This window comes from Habropoda laboriosa, unplaced genomic scaffold (assembly GCF_001263275.1).
Source record: "Habropoda laboriosa isolate 0110345459 unplaced genomic scaffold, ASM126327v1 scaffold23, whole genome shotgun sequence".
Classification (NCBI taxonomy): domain Eukaryota; kingdom Metazoa; phylum Arthropoda; class Insecta; order Hymenoptera; family Apidae; genus Habropoda; species Habropoda laboriosa.
The window spans coordinates 1,039,501-1,050,978 of NW_017100140.1; the positions used below are offsets into that span (position 1 = coordinate 1,039,501).

At 40.3% G+C, this 11,478-nt stretch overlaps 1 protein-coding gene across 1 annotated transcript in view; it reads right to left on the reverse strand.

Annotated features, from left to right (window-relative positions):
• Positions 1-7,333, reverse strand: part of LOC108580029 (dynein heavy chain 2, axonemal) — a 61,110-nt gene extending 53,777 nt beyond the window's left edge. Inside the window, 5 exon segments of the mRNA XM_017943689.1 lie at positions 4-466; positions 1,259-1,601; positions 2,465-2,601; positions 6,178-6,635; positions 7,126-7,333. Of these exon segments, the coding sequence (XP_017799178.1) occupies positions 4-466; positions 1,259-1,601; positions 2,465-2,601; positions 6,178-6,635; positions 7,126-7,333 (1,609 nt within the window).
• Positions 7,334-11,478: the final 4,145 nt, after the last annotated feature.

Sequence of the window (11,478 nt, forward strand, 5' to 3'; positions counted from 1 at the left end):
AATAAAGGCTCTCCCACTTGTCGTAGACGATCTGTATGTGAACCGGTATGGTGAACTTAAGCGCGATCCAGAAGCCTGTTTCGCGGCAAACTTTCAAAATATTCGGGTCGATGTTGCATTCGAGGAGGCCGGACTTTGGGTCGGAGCGTCTCATGAGGAAACGATCTAACCGTGCACGGGGATTTTCACCGACCTCGTGTATCCATCTACTGTGGATGTCGGCGACGAGATCTCCGATCGATTTCTTTAGGAGATCGTGCTGATAGTAGAGGTCCTCGCTAAGGCTGCAATAGGGCATCCACATGGCCTGCTCGAGCACCTCCCTTGTTGATTGCAGACGAGCACCTTTCAGCAGAAGGTTCAACGCCCTGCCTGCATAATACGGTGTTATCGAAAGATACTCCTCCCTTTCGTCCAGCACCTCTTGCTTCGTCTGCTGGATATCGTCGCCGAATAGTTTCCATATCTGCGAGGTGACGGAAATTTTCTGTTTCTTTTTTTTCTAGGTTTTGTCGTGGAAATTGATAGAAGTTTGGTGTATTTGAGGATCGTGATAAGGGGAAATTTGGCAATTTGTGCGATGCAGTGATTTTGTTTCGAAGAGATTCAGTTTTGGAATTGGCGGCTTGTAGAGTGAGTGATTTGGTATATTTTGAGTATATTGGGTGATTGTTTAATATGGAAAATGGAGAAAAATATGAAATCTCTATGTCTCTATGGACACTTAGGAAACTTAGCGTATTTGACGATTTACCGCGAAATTTGGTAATTCGAGTGAAGAAGTGATTCACTTTTGCAACTGCTGGCTTGTCAAATAGGAAGTTTGGTATATTTAACACTTTGACTCATGATTTCTTTCAGTGACTATACATCAGCTATTTACTGTGTTAACACTGTATTAGGTAAGAAAAGCTTAGTATTACAGATTAATTACATTTGGTGATCTTCAATTTCATAAATTAAAACGAAAGCTGCAATTAAAATTAATTTTTGGTACTAATGAAACTTTTTCTGTCGCATCCTGACGATATTCTGTGCCACGAACCTGACTCGTTGTTCTAATTCAAAGGGTTAACGATCGTGATATCGTGAAATTTGGTAATTTAGCAAAGCAGTGACTTCTAAGAGATTCATTTTCGAAATTGTTAACTTTTCGAATGAACAATTTGGTACATTTATTAGAAATACCTAAACCTTTTCGTTTAATACCGAAACTACAAAAAAGAAATTGGTAGCTCGTAGAAGAAAAATATCTCACTTCAGCGGTCTTAGCATCGAAGAGAACCTTCAGCTTCTCGCGATTCATGTAAGAATAGAATGCCTGAAGATCTTCGACACCTTCTTGCACGTTGTTCAGGTTCACGAAAACCGACGCGACCAGGTTCTCGATGATAACCTCTAGATCCTTCATCTCGTTACGAAAGGCAAACATTTCGTCGTGCCACGTGCTGTGATGAACGTCGAAGATCTTCGAAGAGTTCTGCTCGATCTTCTCCAAAGCCTCGTGGAACAGTCTCTCGATCTTCTGACACACTCTCTCACGTTCCTCTCCCTTCGTTCCGCCGAACATCGGCTTACTGGACAACGCTGTTTCGTCCATTCTATTCAACCCAATCACAATCATGCTTTATGTCGTAATTCGCGAAATTTCATCCTGGAAATTTGTCCTTTATCGATTTTTCAATTTTTCACACATTTCGTATTTCGTTCCAGGAAATATTTCTCACTTTCATGGGCTGCAATTTGGAAACTTTTATCCTGGAAATTTTTACTCCAAAAATTTTTCACAAATTTGATATTTTATTCTACAGAAAGTTTGTCATTCTTCGTGTAACGTAGAAACTTTTTCTCCAGAAATTTCTAATTTATCAATTCTTCAATTTTTCACAAAGTACAAAAAAATGGTCACTTTTCTGGTTGTAATTTGGAAACTTCTATCCCAGGAATTTACCAATATTTAGTATTTCATTCTTGCAAAAATTTCTCACTTTCCTGATTGTAATTTAGAAACATTACTCCAGAAATTGATCAGTTTTTCACAAATTTAATACTTAATGCTATAAAAAATTTATCACTATTCATGTTACAATTTAAAAGCTTTTACTCCAGAAATTTATAATTTATCAATTCTCCAATTTTCCCCAAATTTAATACTTTACTGTACCAAAAATTTGTCCCTTTTCATGTAATTTGGAAACTGTTATCCCTGAAATTTTAACTCCAGAAATTTCTCAACATTTAACGTTTAATTCGGCAAAAGATTCGTTCCTTTTCACGTTACAATTTGCAAACATTTCCCCAGAAATTAATCACTCGCCAGTTCCTCAACATCTCTCAAATTAACACACTATCCACCCAAAAAATCACGAAAAAAACCGACATTCCCGTGTCAAAAAATCCCGTCCACCCGTGGATATCCTTAACTCCGAAAGGAATCGTAACGGTGAGGGGTCGCAATGATTACCTGGCAAAATCCATCATCGCCTGGCAGATCTCAATCATGTCGTAGCACCTGCCGATGAAAATATCAATATGCTGGAATATATTGTCCCTGTTTAAATCCCACGGTACGTTCGTCAGGCTATTGTGGGCGTGTGCTATCTGAAAAGCAAATAACGTATAGCTGGGTGTGTGCGGTGTGATGGTCGTCACCGTTGAAAACAGTCTGTTTCGCGAAAATTTATATTGCACGATGGCACGCGAGCGTTTAATATCCGGTTAAAATCGATCTGTTCGCCAGACTTAAAGCGGATAAATAAGTCCCTATTACACACGCACACTCTCCTCCATTTTATTCCATATTATCGTCCACGTTCATCGAGCCATGTTCCATTCGACGGTTTACACATTTTCATTCCCCGTTTGTCATGTGTAAACGAACGCTTAAAACGTCATAGTTCGCTTCTGGTTTCCCTCGTGTTTCGCGTTTGTATATCAACGAGGCCTCCTCCTCCTTCCGTCCATATCAAATAGGCTACGTTAAACAAAACTGATTCCGCCCCTCCCTTCCGCGACGTTTGCGCCGAGTGCGTGTGTGTGAATTTCTGTGTTCTTTTTGTTTTCTGTGTTTTGCACCCTCGTGGAAACATCAACCTCTCGATTCCCACGCGGCCTCTCTACAGGATGGTTCAATTTCGAAGCGTCACGAGTGCATGCTTGATATCGTTACGAAATGTCATTTCGTATCTTGTCAACGACACAGAGTGAAATAGCGAGAGAGAGGGGGTGACATTTTCTTTTCACGTTTTTTTCCGTTTTTCATGTTCCCTTCTATTGTTTCTTCTTCCTCTCTTTGTGCTTTTTTCTCTGTGTCGTCTCGATTGTCGACGAGCAATTATTCGAGGGGATGGAAAAAGAGAGAGATTCGTTTTCGAAGGAGAGACTGGATTCGATTGTTTCCGAGCGTTTCATAAACAATAGGAGAATATATGGAAAATGTTATTCCAATATTATTTCCATGCTTGACGAGCACTAGAATTGTTCGTTATATTGTTTTTCTCTTCCTTTCTTTCCCTCCCCCCCGTTCACGGTTTTAGCGGTCGTTTGTAACGAACTGGGTCGGGATTCGTTTTGCACAAAGGAACGGAGAAACTGTGTGCGTGTTTGTGTGTGTGCTCGTTTAAGGGGTGGACGGTGAAGAATTAAAGTGTCACGAATCGATTTGTGCGTTGAATTATTGCACGCTCCGCGAATTATTTCCTTTACCTTGTTAACGGTCAATTACAGCCGGGCTATTTAGAGCGGCGGAGGGTTTTTTTTTTTTCATTTTTCCAACGGTGGATTGCTTCTCGAAAATAATAAAATATTCCGGCGGGAAATTGCACGCGTTCAAAAGCGGCCCCGGTTCGTATATCGAACGCCATTTCCGCGGTTCGAATTTTCCCCGTAACGTTCAGGGTAATTTTCCGACGGATGAAAAAAAAGAGAGGAAAAAGGGAGAGAGAGAGAGAGAGGAGGAACTGGTTCAATTTGTTCCCGGGCAAATATAATCATACCCACCCCTCTGTGTGTGTGTGTGTGTGTGTCCCTCGTTCGGAGTTCGTTCATCATGGTCCAGTTTTCGAGCGAAAATTAATTGAAGATTCCCTCCCGGAGCAAACAAAATATTCGAGCAATTAATTATCCACGTTTGTCGCGCCCCGTGGCGACCAAGGTGGAGCACGGCTTAAGTTTAACATTCTCCTAGCCGATCACGTAATATTAGGTTCTTTTGCCGTTTTTTAAATGTTTCTGTAAAGGGTGGTGGTGATTTCGAGTTGACGAGTGTGAGAGAGATATTAATATCTTCTGTGTAAATATTTGTCCATTTCAGAGAAAGAGTATCTTGAAGGAAATTTCGTGACGTTCCTCCTCGCTTTAATGTTTCCAACACTTTCGTTCGCGTTTTATCCACATTCGAAATTTGAAAGCATATCAAATCCAAACTATTCACAATCTGAATCGAGCCAATCAAATTCAAACTATTCAAAATTTCAATTCAGTAAATAAAATTCGAAATATTCAGAAACTGAATTCAGTCAGTAACATTGAAACTATTCAAAATTTGAGTTGAACCAATTCAATTCAAATATTCAAATTGAAAATTTGACAGTGGCTATGTTTTTTACTACGTAATCGTCATAAAATATTCGAGATAAATGTTAATTAAATGTATTTAACTTAGAAAAAAATATTTTGTCTACATTTTGCAGTTTGTACTTAAAATTTAGTTGAGTATATGCATTTAAAGTCTCACGAGACTGCATTATCCTTTCATTGTTTCCAAACGTTGTTAAATGAGCACAATTGAAAAAAATGTCAAAGCGTTCCTATTAACTTCTCATTTATCACGTATAAGTATTTTCTGCAACGGTTAAATAATTGAGAAACGAAAGGGTTAAATTAATCGTAAACACTTTACTCGAGGGACTCTATTTCACCCTCGATGCGTGGTTTATAATACAATTGTCAGGATTTTCTGGCGCAAGAATCAAAAGACCCCGTAATTCATCCCCTTTGATCCCGAACAACGCACCCCATACTCCCCAGCCATAGTCACCATGACACTGTGCACGGTTCCGTGGCTCTCACCCCTGGCCACGCTTATCTAACCCCGCGGGAAACGCCTAAGTCGGGGTTATTGCGAGTTCCGCTTAACGCGAAAACTTGACCCCGTTCCATAATCGACCCAGAAACAACAAGCCACCCTCGTTCAAGGGGATGAAACGCTAATCCTCCGTTGAAGAATTATTTTCGAACACGTGTTACCTTTGTCGCCAAATTGTCCCCTAATATTCGCGAGGTGAGCTTTCGTAATTCTTAATCAAGGTTGCGTTAAAAATGAGAAATAATGATGTTACAGGAAGATATCGAATTTTCTGCAATTTTTAATCACGCACGTTTGAAATCTCTAGCGTGTTCAATTTTTTGTGAGAAAAAAGGACGCATATTTCAGTTTAAATTTGAATCGAAATAAACCTTTCCAGAATTCAAAGTTCTCGAGGAAATGAAAGTAAACAAATTCGTGAAGATTCGCAGCCCTCGCTTTCCCAAAGTTTCACAAATTTGCGCGTAGATAAAAATTGACCCCAAAATGCTCATTTTCAATTTTTTCATTTTTCAGACCTCAAAGAAGGAAAATAAAAACGTTCATAAATGTTCAAATTTTTTTCTCGTTTCCAAGGAAAATGTTTGGTTCTCGAAAGTTTCTCCGGAAAAGTGTGCCAAAATAGTCGGTCGATCGAAAGATTTTCACCTGTGTTTGTATCCCTCTGCAACGATTCGCCGCGATTAAACGTGGATAAGATTAATTGCAGGTCCGACGAACGCCACTCTCTCTCTCTCTCTCTCTCTCTCCGGGGCGAATATTATTTTAACAGGGTCCGTGAGCGTGTTCCCGCGTTCACCGGGATCATTGTGAACCGGCGAAAAGGGAGGGTACAATTACCGTGACTTCCGCTTAACGCGGGAACTCCTCACTTTGCCTAACGGCTCTTTCCTAAGTATCTAAAGTAACTCTGCACACGTCGTTTAATAGTCCCTTAATGCACCGACCGGCGAGTGAATCTGTATGCGATATCGGCGTGAAATTTCAAACTCTCCCGGCAAAACTACGGTAATACCCCGTGGAAGAAAGGAGAACCGGATAGAAGGAACATTTTCGAGCAAATAGAAGAAACATCGATGAGAATTGTTTACCTTGTCGTACAATTCTTTGTAATTCTCGCAAGCGTCTATGCATTCGTAGAATTTTTCCATGAATTTCTGACTGTTCCCGGTGAATAACTTGTTCAAGTCGACGTAATTCCGACAGAGAATGATTATCTGGTTGCTGAGAGCCTTGAAAAGGTTCTCGATCCTCTCGTGACAGTTGTAGTAAGGTGAATTCAGCCAGATAGTTCTGAACAGGTGCACGATATCCATCAGGTGTTCTTCGATGGCCGATAGCTCGGTGCATTTATCGAGGTCCTTGGAAGGATCGACGAGGATACGAAGGAAGTCGATGTTCGATCTAGCTTCCTTCACACCGTGCTCGATCTCGTCCTTTAAGGCTAGAAATTGACGGACGTAGGTCGAGTGAGTCGAGAAGAGGAAGTCTGCTATCCTTTTCACCGTCTGGTTCTGGAGCTGGTAGTGTAAACCGCAGAGATTGTCATCTGATATGACGGAGGAGGGTTTTGTTAGAGTGTTTGAAAGGAGAGCCCTCTCCCAAATTCAAATTCGAACTATTCGCAACTTAAATTCAGCCAAACAAATTCTAGATATTCAAATTTAAATATTCAAACTTTTTCATTTCAATTCTGTCAAGGAAATTTGAAAATTTGAATTCAGTCGATTTTCGACTATTCAAATTTGAACTGAGTCAATCAAACTCTAACTATTCAAATTGGAAAATTTCAATTCAGCCAAGTATTGAAATTCTAAAATTTAAAGATTTGAATTTAGCAAATCGAAGTCGAACTATTCAAATTCTAAAATTCGAATTCAGCCAATCAAATTAAACTTATTCAAGATTGAAGTTCAAATTTTCAAAATTCGAATACTTAAATTCAGGTAATCAAATTCGTATATTTAAATTGGAATTCAAATTGAAGTGCAAATTCGAATTGAACTCTGACTGTGGAAAGTAATAATTGAATTACTAACGGCGATAAAGCCAAAAGTCGTATTCATCCTGGAGACACAACAATTCATTGGGAGTTGCTTGTTCCTGGTCGGACAAGGCAATCCTAATTTGGGTGGTCCAGTGGGCCACCACACCCTCTAGCCTCTTGACCAACTCCTTATCGGCGCTGGCCTCGTCGCTGAGGTTGCTACCCTCTCGAGGTACATATATCACCGTTAAGCCCAGCATTTTGTACGTGAGGTCCGTTAAGTTGCACAGGAAGGTGTCCATGTTCGCGTAGAAGTCCGCCTTCACGCATGTGTCTCAGGTTAAGGAAGACAAATAAACTACGACCCTGTCCCTTCATCGACAAATCCATAATTCATATCCCCCCCTTTTTTTTTTCTTAACAATTCTCAAGTCCTTATCTCTCGTGTTTCGAACCATGATTTACTTACTGCTACAATTCCTCCCTTATACATTTCTTCTCACAATTATAAGGCAAGTGTTTCACAATTTTATAAAGAGCATTGTTTCCCTTTTTAATTATGGATATATGTGTACTCTCTGTTTTCAAATTAATTTTCATATTCCACATTTTACACGAGCTAAGACAAGTGTTTCATGATTTTGCAAAGAAGATTCTTTCCCCTTTTAATTGCGGATATATGTGTACTCTTTCTAATTTTTATATTCCACATTCCACACGATCCTAATGAATTTCAAGCGACGTTGAAAAAGGGGAAACCAAAGGACCTCCGCTAACCGAAGGGAAAAAGGAAATTGCAAAAATCGCGAGAGTACCTAACAGCCCCGTTGAAACCGTGTCGAAACCACGAGCAAAGTCTGTCCAGTTCCGTCCATCTCCTCGTTTAAAGCTCGTGTCGCAGCAATTAGAGAAGGCCGCCTCTTCGATCCAGTTGGAATCCGTGGATCCATTAGAAATAACGAAGCGACTTCCGAGCAAATGCAACGCAATCGTTTTAGAGGGCTCGACACGAGCGAGTAATCCGTGGCTGTTCGTTGCCTCTCTCGTACACGAGCAAACATCGACGCCGAATTTACCGGCGGCGAGTTGCGCAGTGCATTTAGCCGAAAATTATGGTAATAATAACTTCGTCCAACCCTTCCTGTTTCGCCTGCATCTCCACACGCCCCGAATTCTCTCTCTCTCTCTCTCTCTCGCTCTCTCGAATAGCGGACTGGGCCGGAAGTTCGCGTGGTGCGCTGCGGTAACCGGGATTTCGAGGACGAAGTTACAAATTCACTAGGTAACGTCGTCACGTCAGATTGTTGCGACCTTAAGCTGAAGGGACTAGGCGAATTTCGATCGATCAGCATTTGTTTGACGTGCGCACCTCTTCCCTGTTAATCGTAGTTTAACAGTTACGCTGTTGTTGTTGATGTTTGAGTGATTAAAAAGTGGACGGAATCTGTGAGGTTGGCGATCTTTGATTTTCTGGGATTTCAGGTGTTTGATGAGCTGGATGGTTGATCCTTGGTGGTGTTACGTTGACGTGTAAGAAGTGGTAGATTTGAGGGAATGAGGAATTTCGTGGGAATGTTTGGATGGAGTGACTGAGATTAGGGTGTGAAAGAAAAGGGTATTATGGCACGATTTTGAGGTTTCGAAGATATTTTGCTTGTGAGAATGTATAGTGTGGAGGATGAGTGCGTGAGTTAATTGGTAGTTGGAGTCGTTGAGTTGAGTATTGTGTTGTTTGAGGAACTACATTGTGTTGTATCTTTGAGGAACTCTATCATTGCGTTGTTCCTTTGAGGAACAGTTTTCTTGTGTTGTATCTTTGAGGAATTCTTTCATTGTGCTATATTTGTGAGGAATTCTTTCATTGTGTTGTGTCTTTGAGGAACAATTTTATTGTGTTGTATCTTTGAGGGACTCTTTTATTGTGTTGTATCTTTGAGGGACTCTTTTATTGTGTTGTATCTTTGAGGAACACTCTTATTGTGTTGTATCATTGAGGAATTGCTTTATTTCGTTGTATCTTTGAGGGACTCTTTTATTGTGTTGTATCTTTGAGGAATTCTTTCATTGTGTTGTGTCTTTGAGGGACTCTTTTCTTGTGTTATATCTTTGAGGAATTGCTTTATTTTGTTGTGCCTTTGAGGAACTCTTTCATTGTGTTGTATCTTTGAGGAACACTTTTCTCGTGTTGTATCTTTGAGGAATTCTTTTATTAAGTTGTACTTTTGAGGAACCCTTTTATTGTGTTGTGTCTTTGAAGAACTCTTGTATTGTGTTGTACTATTGAGCAACGCTTTTCTTGCGTTGTATATCTGAGGAACTCTCTTATTGTGTTGTATCTTTGAGGAATTCTTTCATTGTTTTGTGTCTTTGAGGGACTCTTTTATTGTGTTGTACCTTTGAGGAACATTTTTCTCGTGTTGTATCTTTGAGGAATTCTTTTAAGAAACATCTTTAAACCCCCTATTTATACATTTTACACAAACGTTCGAAACTTTGTCTAAAATCCTCACCTCTACATCTCGCCGGAGATCGGTGTCTCGGTAATTTTCCTATAGATTCAATATTACTATAAGCTGATAAGTAGTTGGAACCTTCCGATCGGTAAAGTGTACACAAGTTTCGCCAAAGGTACAGCAAGCATAAAATTCGGAAAACTCGCGTGTCGAACTACCAGGAGTTCTCAGAAAACCAAACTTAAGGTATACAGAAAGATTCTGACGAATTCCTACGAATTAAAACTCCGCACAATTTCGTCAACATTTCGAATCTTAGTATCTCCAGCCTTTCACGGTGTCTCCAAACACGGCACAACCGATCCTGGTAGCCAATTAAACTTACCAGCTGGCGGTTTACATGAGCAGATTGTTTACCGCGAGGGGGAGAGATAGAGAGGAAAAAAGGAGGATCGAAGGAGGGGACAGGAAAGTTTCTAGCTCGTTGAAGTATCGTTACGCAAAACTTTCCCCTCCTATATTCACGGCCGACTAATTAAACACGAGTTAAGCTATACATAACGGGTTAGGATACTGTCCGGCCAGGTTTCGATCTCGAGGAAAATCGGCGCTAGAACGTTCTGCGTCACCGTTAACACGTGACTCTCCACTTTGCTGTTCATCGTGCCGAATAATACGCGATCCCTGAACGTTTCGGCACGCAGAATCTCTTGAGGCTCTCTGACGAAGTACGTTAATTCGTGGACTGGGATTATGGGGAAGTATAGAGAGACTGTGAGCAGGTTGTTCACATAATAGACGGTGAGAGTTGTGTAGTTCGGGTTGTCGAAGAATTCTCGTATGGTTATCTCGCTGTAGTAGTGCCAGTCACCCTCGTCCAGACCGCTTAATGTGGTCATGTCCTTCACGCTGTTCATCTTGAAGAAGAAGAGAAGAATTTAGGAATATAGGTTGCATTAATGTATGTATGTGTATAGCGATTGAGCAGAAGTGTAATTTTATGCTCGTGGGGGAAGTTGTCGAATCCTCGTACGACCCTCAAATTTGAGGAAATTTGGGTGAGGTATAGTTCTTGAAGAAATTCATGTTAAAAGGGTTATGATGGTTCTCAAACAAATGCAGTTTTTTACAAATTTAATTACATTTGAGGAAATTTGTGTGAGGTGTAGTTCTCGTATTTTGTTTTATTCGCAGTGAACCATGTTGAAAGGGTTTTGATTGTCCTCAAAGAAATTAAGTTTAAAAATTTTTTAGAAGCTTGAATTCCTCTAAATTAAATTTTCTTATTCAAAAATATGTATCTTTTATCCCAATTTTGAGAGTCGTTTGCACCCCTTCAATATGAACCACGAAAAAAAGTTTCATGCTATACTTATGAGGGAAGTTATCGAACCCTCACACGACTCTCAAATGTGGGGAAATTTGCGAGAGGTGTAGTTCTTGAAGAAATATTCGACACGTATTCTTTTTTATCTACAATGGTCGATATCGAAGGTGTTTTAACTGTCCTCAAAGAAATTTTGGCAACCTTTTAGATTGTTTAATTCCTCCCTCACACACTTCCTCAAAATCAAATTTTCTTATTTAACAGAATATATCTTTTAATTTTCACTCCTTCAACATGAACCACAAAAAGAATACATGTAATGTCTCTCCTCACCAGATCCGTCAATTCCTGTTCGTCATAAACCGGTCTCAGCTCCTCCTGCACCACAGCAGCTTCGTATCCTACAACAGAATCCACCAATAACACCTCAAACCATTTCACCCAAAAATTCCCACACACACAAAACCCCCCCGGAAGAAAACCTCGAAAATTCTAAGAAAATCTGAACCAAAACCCTGTCCAAAAACTGGAAACAAATTCCACGAAGAAGTCTATCGCAAGGGTCGTTCGTTAACCATCGATTGGAAAGCGTCGGTGGTCGCGACGGGGTCCCCTTAAATCCGAC